Genomic DNA, 23,622 nt, shown 5'->3' on the forward strand with positions numbered 1-23,622 from the left:
AATTCAGCTTTGTGTCAAAATCTCCTCAGCAGCTTTGATTACATCACTTATAGCACCAAACTTCAGCCAGAAAAGCTGCTGGTTGTGATATGGCAAGCACTGAATTACAGATGCTGCTGCTTTTTCTTTCTTCTCTTTTTTTTTTTTTTTTTTCTTTTTAGGGTGAGAAATCCCCAGAGCAAAATTAGGGTTTATAATAATAACCACACTTGACACATCTTTTTCTTTTTTTCTTATAAAACAAACAAAATCACCATGAAATATTCTCAGTAATTACAGAGGTTATTGTGAGTTAAAAGCAAAACAGAAGCTCCCCATGCATCACTTCTAAAACCCTTTTCACCTCTCTGTGGGCTGAAGGCAGAAGTTTACCATCTACCCTCAAGGGAGGGGAAAAAGGAGCAGAACATTTTTAAGAGCTTTCTTGAAAGTGGCGTGTGTGTGTGTGTGAAGAAATCATCACTACAAATCTAAAATGAGGTTACTCTTTAAAACCTCTAAACTAAAGTAACAAAGGACACTAAACTCCTGAAGCCAGATGATAACTCAATTGTTCAAGGTGATAAAAATGGCATGAAGAAATCAGACTAAACTCCTCTCATCTCTAATCACAGCTCTCCATCAAGTCACAACACGTCACACTACTACCACTCCCCCTCATCGTCACATTGAAAAAATAAAACCCACCTCTAATGCTTTGAATGCTACTCAAGTTTGTTGAAAAATAAAGTTTCATTTGGCTGCCGTTGCTACTTCGTGTCTAGCTTGGCCATTTCTTGCACATAGATGCCAATGCTTTCACTGTCGAAGAGCAGAAAGTAAATGTTCTTCAAGGAGGAAGAGCTGCTGCCATCAAAGTGGGTGGAAATGGCTCTGAGGGTCACCTGGGCTGCCGTCTGCTTGGGGAAACAGTTTCTGTGTGGTCAGGGAAGAAAAGAGAGCAGGTGAGTGTTGGGCAGGGATACTGAGAGAAACCAGCCAGGGCTCTTCCAGCCCCAGGCTGCTAAGATAGTGCCACTTGCAGTTTGGCAAACCCCAAGGATTTGATAGCAATATTCACCTGCTGCTGAATTAAGTTTCCTTGCTAGCATAGCTTCTGTTTTCATCTGCTTCTACTTCTTATAACCAAATTTTTTTATTTACAAATTTTTATTTGTACTTATTTTAATTTTTTTATTTACAATGATTTAAAATTTTTTTAGCTTGCCCTTTTGCCTTGCAAGCTAAAAATTTCCAAGGATGATTAATTTTTTTAGCTGAGAACTAAAAAAAAAACCAAATCCAAAACATCACCTACTTAGCTGACTTCCTTGCTCTGTCATTAAAATACTTTGCTTGGGATTCCTGTGAAAATAATTGAAATTACAACTCCAACCCATATTTAGGTTGAGATGCATTCATTCACTCCTCTTGATGGTAATATTCTCTAACCTACAATCATATTTCTCTTGAAAACCATCAAAAAGATCTGGCACAACTGAAGTATCCCAATGTTGCATCAGTTATGGTAAGTAGTCCCTAAGATGGGACAGAGGAAAATGGAAATTCACATAACTGATATAGTATAATTCTTTATCTACCCACAAAACCAGCATTTCAGGTGCACATGTAGGTAGAGTAAAATGACAGCAAAATCAGAACGTCCTATTTGAAAAACTGCCTTTTTTCAGAAAATTTTGAGGTATTTTGATAAATGAACTGTAAACCAGCAGCACCTGGTAAGTCTCTATTTCTGTTAGGAGGAGTAATTTTAAGAGCAACAGAGTGAAATGGAATAAAGCAGCAGAAGGATCTGCACTAAGACTAATGGTCCAAGAAAGGATTATTCTGATTCTATGCTCTTAGAAGACATGAAGTCTAGAAACTATTTCTATTGCCATTAAAAGCTATAGTAAATTGTTTTAACAGTCTTTAATATAAAAATGTATCACATTTTGCTTCCATTGAAAACCATAAACAAAAAGATCTGTATCTTAAAAAAATTACTACAAATTGCACTGCCCCCTCTATTTATTCTTTTGTCCTGATCCATAAAAATATAATTTGCTTTGAAGAGTATCTGTATAAAAATGGCATTTTTGCCTCCTGTATACTCAGTGATGTGTGGTGATCTCACTGATCAAATGCAGTTTTACTTTCATTTTATTCACTGTCAGGCCAACACAAGAGGACTGTACTATGTACTCTACTCTTTGAGCACTACTACCAAAATCAATAGATACATTTCTATTTCTATTCTATTCTGTTCTATTCTATTCTATTCTATTTCTATTCTGTTTACAAATAAATATAAGCACATGAACTCTAACACAAAATAACAACTGCAGTTAGCAGTAAGATTTCTTGTCATCAGAGACCAACAAACTGTTGATTTTAAAAGAAATTTGAAAGATAAAAAAGAAAAATACTTCAGATTTCTTAGTCAAGCACATTCTACTTGCTAGTCATTAAGAAAGAAATGTGTGGCTTCACACTTGGTTTAATTGTTCACACTTTTGAAAGCAGATCTACATTTGAGAAACAGATTTTTTTTCTTCTGAAAGGTTTTGTGTGACAAGTCTTTTCAATATCTGTTATCAGGAGGGCTTAATGAACACCCCACATCCACGTGGCTCAGGTGGCATCACTGTAACCTGCCATAATCTCATTAGTACAAATGCAGGTTTAATAAGACTCCCCACAGCAAAATGAAGGGACACAAAACACGAGGTGGTGCAGAGGAATGAAAATTACTGCCTAGCAATAGAAAACACAGCAAGCCCACTCAGCTCTCGTGTGGGCTGGCTAATTTCCCTTTACAAAGGCTCTCTAGCAGTTTCATGCAAACACTGCACTTCAGGCTGGATTCCTCTGGAGCAGCTCTCTGTGTCAAATGGATCAGCAGAGGCAGGGTCACAGAGCAGAGGGCACCTCTCACCACAGCAGCAGCTCTGACAGCCAAATTCCACCTCTGCTCCCCACACAGGGAGTCCTACCTGCCACTGGGAAACGGGGGGAAAGCCACAGACTTCAACTTCTTGTCTTCTGCAGCTGTTAAGCAGTTCTTGACAGTCTCCTCGAGCTGCTCTTCACACTTGTCCGAGCCCCACTGTGGGATGTGACAGTGGATGACAAACTTTGCTGCTAGGCCGCTAGACTGAGTGAGTGCAGCTAACACAAATGAAAATATAACATTTAGTTTGGAACAGAAACTGCCCTGCAACGACCTCTCAACCCAAAGTAACTTCTTAATTACTTCACCTCTCCAAAGAAATGCATTTGGGGTTAAATACACCACAGTGGCTCACTTGCAATAATAACCTGTCTCACCATTCCTTCTGTGATCATTTGTTATTTCTTTGGAGACCAAAGAACCCAGGGCTCATTTGGTTAGCACACAGCTACTCAATAATGGTTTTTAGCTCTCTCATTCAGCACGGCCTCTGGGTTTGTTTTATGCAAAGTACAAAAACCTTGCCCTAAACACGGTATCAGTAATCCCCACAGACATTTCTGCAGAGCTGTCACTGAGTGCTTTGTACATCATCATCATGATCATCATCTTTACAATTCTAGAGAGTAGGGGACTCATATGTAGTCACTTTACAGCTGGGTAATTTCAGACAAGGACATGAAAACCAAAGTTGTTTGTTGAAAGTCCCCACCAGTGATGTCCAATTAGGAGTCTCAGATTAATTTTTCAGAAAGTGTAATGCTTCTCCAGGAGCTGCAGAGCTTACAGCATGGCATCAGTTTGCTTTTGCTGCAATTGTCACCATCAGCACTACTGAAAGTCTGGGTGCCTTGGTAATCTCAGGTTAAACACTCTGAAATCAGCTGTGCAAGATGGAATTAGCCCAAAGATGAAAATCCTGGATGTATTCATTTGGTCTCCATCACAGAGTAATTCTGTTGCAGGCACAGAGGAATTCTGTGCTAATTAAATTTTAACCAGCTGTCTTAATAGTATAAAAGGAGTCTATCTTCTAGTTAGGTAGTGATGTTGACAGAGAAAAGTAGTTTACTTTGATTTTACAGCATATAAATTTGATTTGATATGAAAGTCAAGCAAATTATCTTGTATAAAAATTTCTCTATCATTTCAGATGATAAAACTAGGCTACTCAATTAGGAATTTTCCCAAACTATTTAAAGCTTTTTTTTTTTTTTGGTATGGAGATACTAAGCCAAATAAGGCATATTGTAACTTTTCTCCATCTGTCTTCCAGACACTTCAATTGGTTTAATCTGTCCACAAAGGAAGGACAATCTGAGGTCCCAAACTATTCCCTGCTACAAATGTGTTAACCCTTGAAGGGAGCTCCTCTAATAAAGCAGCTGCAGTTCCAAAAAGCGTGCCAGTTCTGCAGATCATATCACATCTTCATTTCTGCTCAAAGTAATTATGTGGGTTATATACATTCATTTAATATGCATAAAGGAGAATAATTTATGAAGCATCACTAATTTTTCCTATGCCTAATTTTTCCTCAGCCTATATGTTAGGCTGAGAGCTGTTTCTCATTCTCACTAAGGCTGCAGTACAAACAGGGCAGGAAAGATGGAACAAGATTTCCTTAATTTTTGGACTTCCATGGACAGAAATTGCCTAAGACAAATTGATCAGTCTCAAGACAGAATGTGCACTGCCCACAGGTATCCTATTCTTCCTTTTTCCCCCTCTCAGTAGGCTGCCCATATCAGCATCAGCTTTGAAGAAACATTTACATCACATCAACAAAGACACATAACAACAGGAACAGAGCAGAATGTCCAGAGAAAAGAACATCTAAAATGAGCCATGTCCAAAAGAGAGCAGAGAATCTTTCTCACCTTCAGCAACTTCCAAAGGTCCTTGAGATTTGCGAAGCTCTTTCACCGTTTCCAAGAACTCTTTGCCTCCAGCCTTTTCCAGTGCCTTGCCTGCAAGGACACAGAGCAAAAGGCCTTGGCTTCAGAGTATCAGTGTGGAAAAACAAGTCTACCTTATTTAAAAAAACACTATCCTGTCTCCCTCTATTAGCAGCAGCTGATTTTTATGTTTACCACTCTGCCTAGACACGGATAAAGTTTACTTTTTATGGGTTTAAAGAGCCTGTATGCTGTTACTGGAAATTACTTTAATATAAATATCTGTAAGAATGCTATTTACTCTGACTCATGGCTAAAATAATGTGGAGTGGGATTTTCAGGACTCAGGATTTCAGCCTCCAAAATGAACCCACCATACAAACCCTACTACTTACTGAAACAAACACAGCTGGGATGCCAGTGAAGGTCCTGATGACTGAAAAACAATGATCCAAAAGCTTGCAACTAGATTCTGTGCCCCCTATGGGACTGGCTGAATAGCTTTTTACCTCCCTCCTGCTTAAATTTCCATTATTTGTAATAACAGTATTTCCTTGTTTTGCACAAGCAGTATAAGGCTTTGTACATGAGTATTTCTAAATTATGTGACATCCTACAATGAAAGTTATAGTTAGAAGTGTTAATAACATATCATTTTGCAATGCAATTTTCAAATGCAAATGTAAAAATAAGCCAATAAACACCTCAATAATAATTATTTACACCTTTGCTGCTCATGTGCTTCAACAAATTATCTGTGTTTTGCTTGTCATTAAAGGCAGACAAATCAGTGATTAGCCTGTTGTACCTAGTCAGACCCAGCCTGATTTTCAGAAGCTGTAAGTAATATTTTATGGCCTGGGGTAGATTCAGATGAAACAGGATGGGATCTCAGCAGGCAGCCAGTAGACCAGCTCCTGTTCCAGCTCCAGATGATTTTTTCTGCATGTACAGAGCCTCACCTATTTCCTCCTTGAGGTCTATTTCAGCAGTTGTAGGGTGAACAATTCCTTCTACTTTCATGGAGCCAATATGGCTGATGTCACTCTGTGTCAGAGAAAGCTGAAAAATAACAATGAGAGGGGAGGAACAAATAAATAGCAATCCCAATGCAAAATCATTTTCATACCAAAAAGCTGAAGTATAAAAATTTCAGTCTTTCAGAGACCAGCTATTTTATTCTGTTCAGTATGTGTGATTCTGACTTTTAGCTTTTAATGAATTAATTTGCACACCACTCAGATTATTTGGTGATATGCCCACAACTTGGAAGCTTGCTTCAGAGGAAGTTATTGCTAGAAAATAAATGTTCTAAGATCATAATTTGAAGAAAAAAAAGGCTGATTTTGGAAATGCTTTGGTTTAAGAGAAAAGCATCCTTCCCTTCATGCTAAGCCCCAATATGTTTTTGTTCTTTATTACCTTCTGTCCTGGCACAAGGCTCTTGGAGGACAAGATAGTGAAACCATCCCCAGGTCCATCTTCAGTTGTTGAATTTGAAGCTCCTTCTTTTTCATTGTCCTTTTGTTTGTTCTATTTGATGGGAGGAAAAAAAAAAAGCAAGACTTCTCAAAGGAAACAATCACCATCTAGCATTATTCAATAATGGAGAGAGTTAATAACTTACTACAAATCTTATCTTCTCAGATCAATACATTACTCGTAGCCTTGTAATCCCCTAAGGTTATGTAACAACAGAGGTCTGCACTGTTTATATAATGCTAAATCAGTGGTTCATCTGAGGCATTGCATGTTTTTGTAGTCACATTCAGAGGCAGGGCACCCACACCCATCTGTAGATTTACTGACAATTAAGGTTGTATTTATATGGGTGGGCATGTGTTAGTTTATTTTTGTTGCTAACAGAGCAGAACCTCATATTAAATCAAACTTAGTCACTTAGTAACCCAGTCAAATGCTCCAGTTTGAAGAAAAAACAACTTTCTGGTCTGAAAAACAAATGTTTAAGTCTCAGTTATTAAGTGATAAAGCCTTGTTGAAGCTTACCTTCAGGAGCAGCAAACCTACCAGTCCTAGAGGGCTAAAGGAGCATCTCCTCACACCTCTCAATATCTGCTTTAAGGTTTGTCAAGGAGCTACCACCTCCTAACAATCCAAACTCTGCACAATTCAAAGTAAGGTGGTAGCTGAGATCAATGCACAGAGGCATCCAATTAAACCTCCCATTAAGCAACTCTGTTTTCTTTTTAAAGGCTGTTTCTGCATATTATCAGCTATGGAACTGCATTAAAACTGTGAAATATATGCTTAATCCAAGTTTTAAAAGTTTAAGTCAAAGCTTGGTATCATTTAACCCTATCCAATGAAAAGCTCAGCAGTGTTTGAAGGTGCATGCTCTGGAATGACAAACAAAGAGCACAGATCTGGGTTACTGCTTTACCAAATTAATCCATTTTGGATAGTGATAGAAGATGGGAAAGTGCAGTGGTCAAGCTCTGATTGATTTATTCTTCTTTTAAAACTCACTAACAACAGCACAGCTAAGAACACATGAAACAAAGAGCTTGTCACAATGACATTGAAGTTCCATGTCAAACTCTCTGGACAGTGAAAAATCTTTAACAGCAACCCAGTAAGTGTACAAGGCTGAAGGCATGACATCTCTCCGGTAGAAAATGTTTTAGAACACAGCTTCCTTTATTTTAAAAGGGTTCACTGCCACAGAGTTAGTGAGGAGGTAAGAGATTCTACACAATTATCAAGAGAATACTGCAGAGGGTGACACAGAATCTGTACCTGCCTTGTCCTTACCTTTTTGGACGTCCGGGCCTTGGTAGACTTTGCCTTTTTCCCACTCTTTTTGTTCACCATGGATTTCCTCCCCTTCTTCTCAGGAGCAGGGGAAAGGATGGTCTCAGATTTGCCTTTGGCACCCCTTTTCTTGGCTAGAAGCTCAGGCTGAATTCTGGGCAGGACACCTCCACTTGCAATAGTCACACCTTTGAGCAACTACAAGGAGAAGAAGTGAATAGAAGCAAATTACAGATCCTCTTAGTCTGCACCACCAAAAACAATTAGAGAGAAAATCCACAATAACAAGGAACTTGGCAGGTGACAGCAAAGTCAGCCAGCACATCCTGGAGAATTCTGTTGCTGTACAATCATTCCTACCCCTTCTTAGTGCAAACCTGTCCTTGGTGACTCACAAGCAGTGAATCAGGGGAAAATAAGAAGAGTGTCTGTGGGATATTTCAGAAAAGGACTGCACCACAGCCCTGCTCAGAGGAGGGCTGGATGCAGATCTCTTTGGCAGGGAAACACACAGTGAAAGCAAGGAAAAGCTCCAGGGACCTGCTTTGCAGAGGCAAGCAACAGCAATGGGCTGTGATACCATGTAGAGGACAAAGTCTGGCTAATTCCTGAGAGACAATAACTGGATCTAGATCCCAGTTCACAGGGCACTGACCAGAAACACAGAGCTGGGAAAGGGCTGGTAGTGTTAGCACACGTTCTGCTCTGGTCTGTTTTGAATTTTTACTCCACTTGACTGGAAACAGAGCCACATGACTTCACGGGCACCACATTTTCATTATTTAAAGCAGTCATATTAAGTGCAGGAGTATTCAAAGTGTGAATGACATCATCCATCTTCATACAGAGGAGATACTCTGATGCTGACTGAACCTTTTCAGCAGCCCTGAATAGTACAATCTGCAGCCCATGCTGTGATCTCTGTCCTCACTCAACAAGTTAAGCAGAAGTGATCCCACAAGTGATCCCAGGAGTCAGAGTACTGAAAACCACAATTTGGGCAAACAGACAGGGAGGCAGCAATAGTAGAGAGTGAGCCAGATCCCTACCCAACACAGGCCTCACAGCCAGTATAATAGAAAACACACATTTCTACAGCTTTTGGGAAAAGATCTTGCACATTTTCTTTAAGTACTGATTGTCCTTGAGGGAAAAGTGAAGCATCAAGACTGCTTGTTTCAACAGGACTCATAGGCTAAGAAGAACCAAAGTTTATGTCCATAAGATTTAAGATGAGGTATGTAATATCCTTAATTTTTGTTAGCTAAGAAGAACCAAAGTTTATGTCCATAAGATTTAAGATGAGGTATGTAATATCCTTAATTTTTGTTAGCTAAGAAGAACCAAAGTTTATGTCCATAAGATTTAAGATGAGGTATGTAATAACCTTAATTTTTGTTTGTTTTTATTTAAGAGGGCACAATCTTCTGCTCCAATAACTGCACTCTCATTCTCGTCTCAGACTAAGCACACAACTCCTGCACCAAAATGCAAACAGGCACCTGATTCAGCTCCTCATCATTTGCAACTGCCAGGAGGATGTGTCTGGGGGCAATCCTTCCTTTCTTGTTGTCCCGTGCTGCGTTTCCTGCCAACTCCAGGATTTCAGCTGTAACACATCAAGATAAAAACCAGTAACAAAAATGCAGCTTAGGTACATGCTGCATACACATTTTACACTGCTTTTTAATATCCATTCACCTTCTCAGGGATATTTCCAGATTTAAAGGGTTCTTGCTAGAGAAAGGCAGAAACCAAACCCCACTCAATATATCTGTACATTTAGATAAATTCATTTGTCCTTCCTAATTCCCTAAAGGAGAAAATATGCTAAGCTTGGTTCACATAATTTCTTTTAATTCTTTTTCAAAAAGTCAAAAAAAACCCTAAAAATGTACATCAGCAGTCCAAAATCTATCAGCAGCCCTGTGACAACAGAAGAGTCAAGCATGCAGTGAAACCCCCAACCTGGAACAGACAGCTCTGACAAACAGCAAGGATCCTCAGGACCAGGGAAGATGAAGACTGAGGTGCATTTGAAGAAATACTTGGAAAGCCAACACACCAGCCAGGCACTGCTGAAATTCTGCACTAAAGGACACTGAAAATCTGCGAGAAGCTTCATTTCAGAACAAGATATGAAAGGTTTGATTCCAGATGCAAGCAGAGACAACGGGAGAGCTTCAATGCATGAAATATTGATAGAAGGGTCCTTCTACATCTCTGGGAACAGGAGGTCACTTCAAAGGTAGTTTCTCTACCTACCAGTTAGAGAAACAGTAACATTTATACTGAAACCAAAGCCACTGAGCTTTTCCTAATTATTACAGAAATACAGACACATCTTCCTGAGTTTATTTGGACTGTAGCAATCAGTATAATTCATTAGCTTACATAGTTTGGCCTCTACTCAGAAGTTATTTCTCATATAAGAACTCTACTGAAACACTGAGAAGGAAGAAGAAAGGAATTTTTCCCCTCCAATTACTCCTAAAAATCATATCCATGCTTTTTTTTTCATTTTAAAAGTATACAGTGTCCCTGTCTTCTGGGTTTGTGTTTGTCAGTAACAGGAATATGAAAATTACAGCCAATCAGTATCCTGTTAATAACTTATTGATGTCTTAATGACATCCTACTCCTTTTTACAAACTACATAAAGAACTATAACTATTATAAAAAGAAGGATTTTCAGGAAAAATCTAGTGGAAATGTACATAATGTTTGGCTAAAATCCAAATTATTTCAACATGGGGCTTAGCTCTGGCTCATGGGAAAAATACAAGCTTTCAATTCCACTCAAAATAACAAAAGTACAAACTTGTCTTCCAGTTTTCACTGCTATACAGCACACATATTTAACTGAATGTTGGAAATATAAAAGCCTTTTTAAAAAATTATATGTATATTCACAGTGAATTGTAAAAGTTAGGGCAGGAACCTCTCAGCTCTAGCATTTCCTAGTCTGTTCTGGATTTTAACGGAGGAAACTGCAAAGAGATCTCACATAGTCCAGCTATATTCACCCCCATGGAAGTGTCAGACCCTCTCCCAGACCTGTGCCAGCAGAGCGCAGACAGCAGGAACAGATTCCATCCATTGTGCAGACCAGCAGAGAGCAAGAAAAGAGACCCAGGCTCCTCCAGTGGGATTTGCAGATGTGTGCTGACAGCAGAGGAAAATTGCATCAGGGGGAAAAAAAAAAATCCAAAAACCAGCAGATACTTACCTGAGTGGGAACTGAAGCTCTTTCAGGTGTGCCAACAACAGGCACATCCTGCTACCTGTGTGCTCACCCCACTGCCCCAGGTTTGGGTCCTTTGGCCAGCAGCATCCTGATGGTGCACTCTTAGTCCTCTGCCTAATGTTAAGAGCAAAAAAGGCAGAACACTCAAATGCCAGCCATCCATCCCAGGCCATTGGGAAGAAGGGAATCCGAGGCAGAGGTGATGTATGGCAGATTGTGGAATATTTACATGACTTACCTAAGGATGCCAAACATTTGCATAGTAAATCATTGCCTTACCTCCTTCAATAGAAGGTTTCTATGCATATTTTTTCTAATGGTAGAGGCAGGGGCTCATAGTCTTAAGAATATAAAATTTATGAAATACAATATTAAAACTGGAGGCTTCAGTTATCACATGCTCTGCTAACAATAACAGAACCCTAAAGAAACTGCTTCACATTTCAAATAGAAACTTCTTAACAGCTGAGGCTAGCTAAATTCTAAAAAGTCTAGTCTGAGAATATAGGTCCTATAATACCTATATAAATAGGTATTATAGAATATAATAGGAATATAGAATATAGGAAAATAGAATATAGGTCCTATACTATAACAAGCTCTCTTGGAACTGGGCATCTTGATATTTTCAGCCATAAATTGGTTTTACTTTGTGCTCTAAGCACAGGCATTAAGAATTACATTGAAATCTCAAATAATTGCTTCCTGCAAGAGTCAAAATCCACAGAGATGCCTCCACATCAGAAGTTTAACTTCAAATCCAGACATCTTCAGAAGCACATGACTCTCTTCCAGAAGAGACAAGTTGCAGCCAAGCTATGACCTGAATGGGATTACATCTTGTCACCCTGTGACATACAGGGAAAAAGAGGTTTCTTTAGCTGATGGATCAGCAGATTTGAAATGTCTGGGAATTAAAACATGCTAGCCATGCCAAAAGTTTTTGCTCAGCTGAGCTTGTAGGAAGGTGGACTGCTAAGAAAGTTCTATGAGAATTACTGATAGCAAACTGGAAAGATTTCATACAGGTTGTCTTGTTTTCCACCTCCCCTTCAGGAGAAATTCTGTCAGCTCCTGTTACACTACCACATAAAAATCTACCAGTAATATCTTTACTCTGCAAAAATCTACTGATGATGGAGTCCTGGTCCTCCATTTACAGGTGGAAAGGTGTCTGCTGGATTTGTCTCTGCATGGCAGATGAGCACAACAGGCAGAAGAGTGTTCCAGGTGATTTCTGTGAAGGAGGAAGCCTTTGCTGGCAGTGTGTTCTGCCCTAATTTAGAGAGAATGGCTTTCCATTGAGATCTTCCACAAGTTCCTCTGAACATGACTTGTGCTTCCTCATCAAGGGGCTTCTGTATTCTCTGCCTGCTTTTTGGGAAGATGCCCTGTGGGACATATGCAGTTGATGTTTGATTTAGGTGCTTGTGCCTGCAGTCAGCTCTGTGCACACTCAGAGCAGGAGTTTGTTGCAAAACCCATCAATCAGATGGGACTCAGGCCAATTTTTCAGAGAATTTTAACTCTGAAGCCAGTGGAATTCTCAGCAAACACAACCTTCTGGATAGGAATTAAGCTGCAGTTTTACAATATGATTTTCAAGCCTAAAATGTAAAAAGAAAGGTTTAAAACAGTGAGATCTTCACATTGTACCTCTTCCTGAGATTCCACCACCACTGCTGGCATGTCAATGATGGAATTGATAAGGCAAAGTGTAGATTTGGGGGTGATAATGGCTGTGAGGTGCTGCCATGACCAACCTTGCTTACAAAGGAAAAAACCAGGGATCTGGTATCTCTGTGACACAGAACACATACCACAGCCAAAGAGCAGCCTCAACTCCCTAAACTGGGAGTAAGGATGCTCCAGATGTTTATGCAGCCTCTGGATGATGCCAGCCATGAGGCTCAGTGCTCTGGGGCAGCACAAACCCAGGCCAGCAGCAGTGACCAGCAGGACTGGTCACTCACAGAGATCTGCTGGTCTATGCCAGCCCTGGAGGAATGCAGGCACTCAGGTGGTTCTGGTTCTGTCTGACCCAGCCTCATTCACCTTGCTCCTATCCCAGTCATGACTTGCTTCCCCACATCCCAATCTCCTTTTCCTGGCAATCCACACCAAGATTTCTATCTCAGTCTCCTTCCTGAACCATTCTCCATTTTTTCCTGTCTACTCTGGATCAATATTCCTGCCCAGGTTCTTCATGACCAGCACTCCCTCCATCCAATCCTTGGCGTATTTCCAATTTTTCCAACTTGCTCTCCAGCTTCCTGGCAGGGTATTTAGACACTCCTCACCATTTATTTGCCTACTGGTTATCAGTCCAGCTCTCCCCAGTAGCCAGACCTATCCCTAACATGTCTCTAACATCAATATTTTTCTTCCATAACCACTGCCTCCCCACAATGTTATGATTTGGGAGCTGAGAGAGGCTGGAATGTGTTCCGTGAGGTCCAAGACTTCAGAGATTTTAGCTGTTAAAAGTCAAAGAAGTCTCAGCTGAGCATCAGCAATGTGTGTTTTATCAAAGTTAGAGCCTGGCCAAAGAGAGCAGACTTCTCTGAGGCGGCACAAACACCCCTTCCCCTTTTGTAAAACATTAAATCTCTGCTCAAACACAGAGAAGCACTCAGGGGTTTAGAGGAGAAGTTTTCATGAATGTTTTAACATAATAAAAAAAAAAAAAAGTTCGCCCTGCTTCTGTGGAACAGCTAAAAAGTGACATTCCCTTCCTGCCACTCTCCCAGATTTAGCCTGAAGCAGTTCCCCTGCATGCAGCCCTTCATCCTGAGGAAGCACCATTTCACACCTGCAAATCCAGGAGAAAAGAACGCCATTTGTAATAGAAAGATCAGAAAATGATAAGAAAATTTAGCTGTTTGATATATAATACTCCCTTCAACAACATCCTTGGAAAAACCTATTTTGTCTCCACAGGCTTCCCAAAACCAAAGACTTTATTCCCCTGTAATATTAGCAATAACTAGATCAGCAGGATTAGATGCTGCAACACTTTTTTTTTTAACTGAACTCTCCACCTTTGTAATATTTCCAAACAAAACCCTGGACAGAGCACTTTGGTTTGGAAAGAACACAACCCACCAGCAATAGCTGTTTGCTCAGAAACATTACTCCATTCTATCACAATATATACAGGAGTTCTCTGCTGAACCAAGCAGCTGAAAATAGCATTCCCTTACAATTTATGTGGGCTCCCAGCCTACACCTCTAGCAACCTTCTTGCCTGGTTGACTACACATTATTTTTTTTTTCTAAAGCAAATTGTAGGCCCACACATAATCTGCTCATAGCAGATTAATGATTGAAATTAAACTGCACTTACTACCCAGGAGCAGAGCCAAGAATTTCATTGTTCTAGTTCAGGTAATAGGCAAACAGTGCTGACCACAAGTCAGTCTGCACCACTGAAATGTTGCACATTCCAGATGTGCTGCTGACAATTTATTACTGCACCTTGTAAAAATTGCCACAGCTCAGAACGAGCATCTCCAAATGTTTACCCTGGAAATATCTCCCTGTGGAGTAGGAGAAGAAAAAAAGTATTTCTCTGCAGACAGAAGGTCAGCAGAGTCACAGTGCATCACATTATGTTATAAAAGTTATTGTGATTTCTTCAACACAGGCAATACTTTGTCACTCCAGCTCCAGAAGTAGCCTCAGGGGAAAAACAAATAAAATTGATTCTCATCTGGAATGTACTGCCACAAACATGGAATTTTTTTGCAATCTACTATTAGGCTTGAAGATAAATTTAATTTTAATAGTGAAATTGTGAAATTTATTAGTGAGATCTCAGATTTTTTCCACACCTTTGAAAGAAAATAATGTTTTTATTGTCTGGTAGTGAGAACAAGCTTCACATGTAAAAAAGATAGCAGTGTTTACATAAAATCTGTGGCATGGGCAACCAGGCTCCATGCAAGCTTCTTCATGCCACCTTGGCAATAAACTACACTGCTGAAACACAACTGATTCCATCCAGGCTGTGGCTCCTCACAGACTCTCTAATGCACCTCAGTCTTGATCTGTAACCCCTGAGTAACCCGGAGCGTGAAATCTAACAATTTGCTGAAGTGCCATTTTCCATAATTAAACAAGAAACTCCGCAGATATGTGATCAAAGGACACTCTGAAATATTTCTGTACAGAATCACAGTATACTGTATCACCATGGGACACCTGCCCTTTCCTCAGAGTTCAATTTCAGAAAGGTAGGAAAAAGAAAACTCAGGGCGTGTGGGATGATTTAAACCCTTGAACACTTTCTTTATACACTTAGGCAAAGCAAAATGGTTTTTTAAATTAAAATTTAATTTTAATTTTAATTTTAATTAAAAACCCCCCACCTTTATATTTCATAACACTTTGACACTCTCCTGCAAGGAGAAATGCAGCCAGCAAAAGTTTTCTCACCTAAAAAGCACAGTACAAGGTGGATGTGCTTTTTTTTTCTCCTATTATTCACATTTAGGTGTAACAAAAAACCTAATTAATACCAATTATCTCTGAGACAAAAACTACACAGAAGTGACTCCTCACTCTGCAAAACAATAAAAAATAAACACTCCAGCTAGTGACCAAGCATGGTGCCTCTAAAGGAGAGAATTTCCACCTTCAGCCTCTCTCTCTCAGGAAACAAATGAACCTCTTTAGTGTTTTCACCAAATCCTGATTTCCAGAGAGCTCCACATGCTCACATCCCATCCCGTGTGAGGAGCACTGTCAGGAGCAGGTTCTGGCTTTACCTGCCAGGTACTCTATGACAGCTACAAAAACTACACAGAAGTGACTCCTCACTCTGAAAAACAATAAAAAATAAACACTCCAGCTAGTGACCAAGCATGGTCACTAAAGGAGAGAATTTCCACCCTCAGCCTCTCTCTCTCAGAGAACAAATGAACCTCCTTAGCATTTTCAGCAGATCCTGATTTCCAGGAGTGCTCCATATGTTCGCATGTGGCTAACCCTTGCTCCTGTGTGTGAGGAGCACTGTCAGGAGCAGGTTCTGGCTTTACCTGCCAGGTACTCTATGACAGCTACAAAAACTACACAGAAGTGACTCCTCACTCTGCAAAACAAAAATAATACCCCAGGTAGTGACCAAGCATGGTCACTAAAGGAGAGAATTTCCACCCTGAGCCTCTCTCTCCAGGAAACAAATGAACCTCTTTAGTATTTTCAGCACATCCTGATTTCCAGAGTGCTCCACATGCTCACACCCCACCCCGTGGGTGGCTCCTGTGTGTGAGGAGCACTGCCAGGAGCAGGCTCTGGCTTTACCTGCCAGGTATTCTATGACAGCAGCCATGTAGACGGGTGCCCCCACCCCGATGCGGTACTTGTAGGTGCCTTTCTTCAGGTAGCGCATCATCCTGCCCACGGGGAAGATCACCCCGGCCCTGCTCGAGCGCGACAGTTTGGACATTTTCTTCTTCCCGCTCCGCCCCGACATCTTGCAGCCTCGTGCTTCTCAATTTGCTGGTGGTTCTCAGTGCCTGGCTGCAAATCTGAGGGCTGCAAGAGAAAACCAAGAGGGTTGGTGAGAAATAAGAGGATTGGTGTGGCCAGCAGGAGCAGGGAGGTCATTCTGCCCCTGTACTGGTGAGAACACAACTTGAGTGCTGTGTCCAGTTCTGGCCCCTCAGGTTGGGAAGATGCTCAAACACAAGGCTGGTGAGGGGCTTGGGAGCACAAACCCTCTGAGGAACATTTGAAGGAGCTGGGGCTGTTTAGCCTGGACAAGAGGAGGCTCAGAGGTGACCTTATTGCTCTCTACACCTTCCTGAAGGGAGGTGCAGACAGGTGGGGTTGGTCTCTGACAGAACCAGAGGACACAGTCTCAAGATACACCAGGGAAGGCACAGGTTGGATATTAGGAAGAAATTTTTCACCAAAAGAATAATAAAGTACTGGAATACTCTTCCCAGGGAGGTGGTAAAATCACCATCTCTGGATGTGTTTAAAAAAAGACTGGCCATGGCACTTGGTGCTATAGTCTGGGTGAGTTGTTAGGGCACAGGTTGGACTCTATGATCTTAAGAGGTCTCTCCCAACTTCATTATTCTGTCATTCTGTGATCTTCATGTGTTGCTGCTGTTCCAGAAGCAAAAATCCAAACCCACCCTCAACACCTCTTAAAGTGCAGGCATTGCTCATTAAAAGCAGGATTGGCACCGTGATATTTTCTGAAAAATCCTCTTTGCCCAGGATTTTCTCCTGAGAAGCTGAGAAGACTCAGAGAGGAATGCAAACAATATTATCTGCTTTGTAATGTGGCTTGGACATTGTTTATCAACAGGTGAATGTTTGATTGGTTTCATGTGAATTGTTTTAATTTAATGACCAATCACAGTCCAGTTGTGTTGAGGCTCTGAGGAGTCACAGGTTTTTATTATCATTCTTGTGAAGCCTTCTGATGTATCCTTTCTCTTTCTTTAGTATAGTTTTAGTATAGCATAATTAATATAATATAATATAATATCATATCAGCCTTATGAGAACATGGAGTCAGATTCTCATCTCTCACCTCATCCTGGGGACCCTCACAAGCACCACACAGGATAATTGGAATATTTGCTATAATTTTGCATTTGAACTGCACTGTCAGTGTAGCAGTATCAGGAGGAAAAAAAACAAACCTTGTTTTCTCCTCATTTTTCTGGCAACCACAAGATTAGGGATAAACAGACAACAAACCCTGGAATCTGCCACTCCACTCCAAAGCTTGCATGTGGTCACAATTACACCTCCAGTTCTCACTCTCAGAAAAATAATGTTTGGGAAAGCTTTAACTCTGTTTACAAAACTTGGTTTTAACTCCATTTTGATAGCTGCCCCGGAGGCATAATTATGAGCCTGGTTACTCCTCAGAAGCAAACACAGAGCAGGTCTGCCAGAGATGGTATTTGTGCCAAGGAAAGCACAGTTACCTCACTGCCAGCATCCATTCACCTCAGTGAAACAAGGAAACACAACAAGGGAGACTTTGAAAAGCATTCAAATGAATCTAGGTGATACTGCTAAATTTTCTAATAATCTTTTCATTTATCAGAGGTACAAAATCAGCAGGGAGCTGTAAAACCTTGGCATGTCCTTGTGTATCAGCCAGACAATTTTTTCTTTCTATGAGCAATGTATCATGTGGGCATGATAAGAAAAGTTGGGAAAGATGAATCCAGTAAACCTATCAGACACAGACACGTCAAAATTGGCATTGCTCATCATCCCACTCTGAATTCCCTGCCAACTGCCAGCCTGGAACCACAGAGCTCCAAGGGAAGCTGAAAAGCAGTGGGGAGGCATGATCCTGGTCTTTAGAGATGCTGTGAAGGTGGAGAGAGAAATGTTCCCTACAGCAGTGACTCTTACAGAAGCTGTGCAGCAGAGGAGAGAGCAGCACTGGGCTTGGTCACACAGGGAGGCAGCAGAATCTTCCCAGCAGGACAACTTCAGAACAATTTGAGAATGTATGTCAGAAATCCAGCAGGACTGGATCTGCCTCGGGGCTGGAGCCTGGACCTGGTGATCTTCCAAGGTTCCCTCCTTAATGAAACTTGCCATTTGTGACAAACCCTTTCTAAACTTTCAATTTCATAATAATAACAGCCCTTAAAACACATCCTTTTCAGTTTGTGACAACTGACACCCAAATAATAAACCCAGGCTGGGAATTAGGCTTCTAGCCGTCAGAGGAGCCAGTTTCTGGGACAGCCTTCTCTTTAGAGCAACAAGAACTCTTTTTGAAGTGGAACTGAATAAATGTATGCAGTAGGGTACAAACAGGTTCCTGCAATGCTGGCAGGACAGCTGCACCACCCAAGAGTTCAGCCCAGCACTGAAACCCCTGCAGAGAGCCATGCTGAAAGAGTACACTACCTGTATCAAAATTATATTAAGCTAACCTGTCATTTATTCCTTCCTGTAGAAACAAATCCCAGCTGAGTGAAAATCAGTGGGAAAAGGCTAACATCAAGGGATTAGATCCACAGAAAACACCATTGTTACACTTGATCTCCATGGTAGAAAATCAAAACCTATTTGTATACAATTAACTACACTGCTCTGGGCTATGCTGCTGCATTACATAAATTTATATTTAATTACTCACTTTTGGCTCATCCTTCTGTTGCTATCACTGAACTTTCCACCCCTGCCTACTCCTTTATTTTCCCCTTCTCTCCCTCACAGGAAGCCCTCTGCCATTATTTACTCCCCTGCTGCCAAGCCAACTCTTGGAATCCCAAAATATTTTCCAAATGCACTGAGGGTTATGTTTGCAGAATTTTGTGAGAGCCTAAATACAAGATGTTTCAAAACTCTGCTAACACTGTCTCTGCTTTGCAACTTACATGGACCAGGGTGCACTGAGGAACAACAAACACAGCAGTGTGCTCTCGTCTTGTTTTGACTCCTACAGGAGGCAATTTTTGGTAGAAAGCCAAGCTCTGGCATAGTCACAACAGGATCTGGACAAAGAAACATGCAGAGAAAACTCCTGTGGACCTGGACGAAGAAATCCCACTGACAGGGATCGGGTTTTCTTGCAGGAAGGGGCACGTGAGCTCAGCCCTACCACCCTCACCTGAAGTGCAACCAACAGGTAAAGAGTTACAATTGAGCACTGCTGTCCTAATTGTTCTCTGCTGAGGACACAGCCAAGCCTCAAGGGCTTATCAGTTGAAAAGTCTACCCACACTCGTTCCCCCTCTGCCAGCTGATTCATCATCTCTGTGTTTCTCCTCATGCAGCACAGCCTCCATTTAAAAATAAACCTGTGCCACTCGTGCTAAGTCCATCCTCACTGAGCTACAAGGGCTGTGTCAATATCTGCCTGCCATGGCACCAAGCTTGGGCAATTGGAAGCAATTACTTTCCCTGTCCTTTAATTGGTCACAGCACATCCCACTCTGCCATGACCCCAACATCCCTGTGTTGCTATGGGGGATTGAGGAGCTACAACATCTCACAGGGCTCTCCACAACACGACTGCAAGCAGGGCTTTCCTCTGTTGAGTTTTGCCTTCTTCAGAGCCCAAGGCAACCAGTGACATTTTCCTTCTGCCTCCTGGAAAAATACCTAAGAGTCCCCCTTCCACTGGAGCAGGCTGCTCCAAGCCCCATCCAACCTGGATTGGGACACTTCCAGGGATCCAGGGGCAGCCACAGCTTCTCTGTGCCAGGACCTCACCACCTTCACAGGGAAGAACTAAGGGAATCCTTCACAACATCTGACACAAATCTCTCCTTTTTTAGATTTAAACCATTCCCCCTGGCCCTGTCACTATCTGCCCGTGTAAAAAGTCCCTCTCTCTTTCTCTCACACACCCCATTCAGGTACTGAAGGGCTGCAGCAAGGTCTGCCCAGAGCCTTTCCAGGGCCAGGCTGACAACATGCCCAGCTCTCCCAGTCTGTCCCTGAGCAGAGAGGCCCCAGCCCTCGGAGCACCTTGACTTGGGAAGGATGTTGAGATGCTTGAGAGCATCCAGAGGAAGGCAACAAGGCTGGTGAGGGGCTGCGAACACAAACCCTCTGAGGAATGTTTGAAGGGGCTGGGGCTGTTTAGCCTGGACAAGAGGAGGCTCAGAGGTGACCTTATTGCTCTCTACACCTTCCTGAAGGGAGGTGCAGACAGGTGGGGTTGGTCTCTGACAGAACCAGAGGACACAGTCTCAGGCTATGGCAGGGAAGGGATAGGTTGGCTATTAAGAAAATTTTCACCAAAATAATAATAAAGTAGTGGAATGCTCTTCCCAGGGAGGTGGTAAAATCACCATCTCTGGGTGTGTTTAAAAAAAACAACTGGACACAGCCCTTGGTGCTATAGTCTAGGTGAAGTGTTAGGGAATAAGTTGGACTCGATGATCTTAGAGGTCTCTTCAACCTCATCATTCTGTGATTCTGTGACTTCCAAAACCAAGAGAACTCTAACTAAGGCTAAAATAAAGGACATTCAGGACTATCCACACAACTGCACTCCCCTCATCTCCAGCAGATCTATTAGAACAGCTAAAAGGTTGACAAGGAACCCAGACATACCTCGGATCCAGCTTAGGCTGCACATTGACTTACAAACGAAATATTTGTGAAAAATAACGCAGAAGACCTGAAGCAGGGGCTCGCTGTCTGACCGAATTGCTAAGGCCATAGCGCTGTTCAGGGGGCAGGTGCGGTGTCTCCAGAACCGCCCACACCGAGCGCGCCCCCCGCGTAAGAAGCTTCCAGGGCACCCCAACCCCGAGGGCCCCTGCAGAGGCAGCTCCTACTCACAAACAATATCGGGCCACCCCTGCGGGGATCGGGAGGACGGACCGTGAGAGGACAAGCCTGCTACGGCCCCACAAGGTGCCTGTGGAGCCGCGGCGAGCGGCCGGGCTCGCGGACGCCGCACTCGGCCCCGGAGCCGCCCCGAACCCCCTCAGGGCCCGCCCGCCCCGCGCCGCCACCCCGCCCCGCGCACGCCTCGCCGTTGCCCGGACACCGCCGCCCCGCCCACTTCTCCCGCTGATTGGTCGCTGCCGCAGCCCGGGCTGGGCAGAGAGCGCGGTGATTGGCTGCCAGCCGCTTGATCGATAAGAGAGGGGCGGGGGCAGCAGCCGGGCCGCGCAGGCGTCCCGAGGCGCAGTGGAGTGTGTGTGTGTGGGGGTGTGGCCGCCGGCTTTCCCGCGCAAACGCTCCCCCCTGACGCCCCCCCCTCACACCGCCCTCAGCCAGCGCCGCCGCCGCGGGGGCTTCGCCCGCTGCCCGCCGAGGGGCGGTTGTGGCGGCGGCCGCACGGCCCCGGAACGGGAAGCGCTGCGGGGGCCGAGCGGAGGCAGCGAGCGAGGAAGAACCGCCCCCTCCCCCCATACACCGCTTAGCCGGGGCCGGCCCCGCGCGCGCCGCCGTTACCGCCTCGCGCCCCCCCCTCCCTTTATGGCCGCCCCTCACCCGCCCCCCTCACGCCCTTTCCCCTCACGGCCTCGGCCATGGCCGGGCCCTCCCGGAGAACGGCAACGGCGCCGGGAAGAGGAGGAGGAAGAGGAGGAGGAGGAGGTGGGTCGTGCGGCCGAGGAAAGAGGGAAGGAGAGGAGCAGGGCCTCGCCGCGGCCCCCGGAACCCCCGCGCCGCCGCTCCCCTCACCTGCCGGCGCCCGCCGCCGCCGCCTCCTCCTTCTTGTCTTCCCTTCCTCTTTTTCCTCCCCCTCTTTTCCTCCTCTCCTTGCCCCCCCTCCCCTTTCCTCCCCCTTTCCCTTTTCGGCTCCCCCCGCCCTCGCTCCGCCTCAGCCGCTCTCCCCGTATTGTATGTTTCAATGGCGATGGCGGCTGCTGCTGAGGGGGGCGGCAGGGGTTTCCTCCCGCTCCGCACATACCGCCTCTAGGAGGAGTCACTGCAGCCCGGGCCCGCTACAACCCCCCTCTCCTGGCTGCCGCCCTCCTCGGCCGGGCCCCAGCGCTGCAGTGGGGGCAGGAGCCCCCTCCCCGCCCAGCAGAGAAAGGGCCCCCCTGACCCCGGTCCCAGTGGGCTTCTGGTAGCCGGGAGCATAAAGGCAGAAAGCCTTCCCATCCTTTCCCAGGGTGGAGGAGTTCGGAGATGGAGAGGTTTCAAGGCAATCCCAGATTGGGTTAAAGCCCAAGGGGCGCCTGGTTTTTGTTAGAGGGAGCCACCCGTCCCTCTGTCCCTTTGGCAGGGTGGCCTGTGCGCCTCGCTATGGTGCTCTAACCCAAATATTGCAGCATCCCCAAGTGGGCTTGGAACGGCCCTAACAAAGAGTGCCGGCAGCTCTTTGTGTTGTCTTGCCTTGGGGCGTTCTGGGTGCTCTCAGGCTTTGCAACTCGTCCGTGAGGGCTGCAAAGTTCCCTTCTGAATGGAAGCTGAGGGTTTTTCTTTCCTTCCCTGCAGTCGCACGGGTTGAAGAGCTCGAGCTCCAAGAGACGCAATAAGCGATTGTGCTTTGAGTCTTGGCAGCGCCAAATCCGTGAGCAGAGGCTGGTGCAAACAGGAGAGTGCAGGGCTACACCTCTTTGACTCCTCTCAGGTATATTTTTACATCAAACTGGGTTTATATCATCGTTCCTATACAAATACTTTGTTGCACTGATTTTGCTATAAAGACATTTAGGTGTTACTGTGGTGCACTAGGAGATACATTATTAACACAGGCCACTCCTGCTTGCCTGCAGTGTTACTTTAGGAGGGTGTCTGGGAACAACAGAGGGAAAGAACCATTCATGCATTCAGCATTCTCTTTGCCACTGTAAAAAATCATAAAAGATGCACTTGAGCTTGAGTTTTGGCTCTGCCAAAGTAAGCATCTGCACAGGATGGGATTTGGTGGGTAAAAAAGCAATGGAATATTTCCCCAGGTTATGTGAATTGTGGTTCGCACCATCTCATGAAGAAAGAGGGCCTGAGCTCAGGACCTGCGTTTTCCTGTGACCTTGGGTAAAGCAGTTCCCTTTACACAGCTGTATTTTGACTGTTGTTAAAATGGAAATAAAGATACCTTTTCTCTTTTCAAGCATTGAGTAAGAGCCTCAATGCATTGGTGTGGATTAATTCTTTGGGGTCTGTTCTCTTCCTTACTGCTTTTTGAAAACAAGGTCAAGATGCCTTGAGACCATAGCAGAAAAAACTCGTGTATGAATTTGACTTATTTTACATGTAAGAGGAAGCCTTACCTTGATCTTGCCCACTGAGAGTTGGAATTTATCAAAGGAAGAAGATATCTGTAGGCTTGTCAGTGTATTGAACCATATTGGGAGGGTAGGAGG

The 23,622-nt window shown here is 43.7% G+C and overlaps 1 protein-coding gene and 1 long non-coding RNA gene across 6 annotated transcripts; one reads left to right on the forward strand and one right to left on the reverse strand.

The window, feature by feature from the left end:
- Nucleotides 1-219: 219 nt before the first annotated feature.
- LOC115905036 (core histone macro-H2A.2) lies at nt 220-22,242 on the reverse strand. 5 transcript variants are annotated; one of them, XM_030951086.1, is made up of 9 exons: nt 22,221-22,242; nt 16,154-16,387; nt 9,105-9,211; nt 7,603-7,800; nt 6,253-6,363; nt 5,793-5,892; nt 4,813-4,902; nt 2,976-3,150; nt 220-915 (listed from the first exon to the last, which is right to left on the reverse strand). In XM_030951086.1, the coding sequence occupies exons 2-9, from the start codon at nt 16,323-16,325 to the stop codon at nt 750-752; spliced, it is 1,119 nt and encodes a 372-aa protein (XP_030806946.1). In that variant the 5' UTR covers nt 16,326-16,387; nt 22,221-22,242; the 3' UTR covers nt 220-749. The 5 variants fall into 5 exon arrangements, with proteins under 5 accessions (XP_030806946.1, XP_030806942.1, XP_030806945.1 ...); XM_030951082.1 differs by lacking the exon at nt 22,221-22,242 and adding an exon at nt 21,992-22,051; XM_030951085.1 differs by lacking the exon at nt 22,221-22,242 and adding an exon at nt 21,140-21,270.
- On the forward strand, nt 21,504-23,369 carry LOC115905038. The gene is made up of 3 exons (XR_004060837.1): nt 21,504-21,904; nt 22,751-22,886; nt 23,215-23,369. It is a non-coding gene; the product is annotated as an uncharacterized LOC115905038 (long non-coding RNA).
- Nucleotides 23,370-23,622: the final 253 nt, after the last annotated feature.

Source organism: Camarhynchus parvulus, chromosome 6, assembly GCF_901933205.1.
Source record: "Camarhynchus parvulus chromosome 6, STF_HiC, whole genome shotgun sequence".
NCBI classification, from domain to species: domain Eukaryota; kingdom Metazoa; phylum Chordata; class Aves; order Passeriformes; family Thraupidae; genus Camarhynchus; species Camarhynchus parvulus.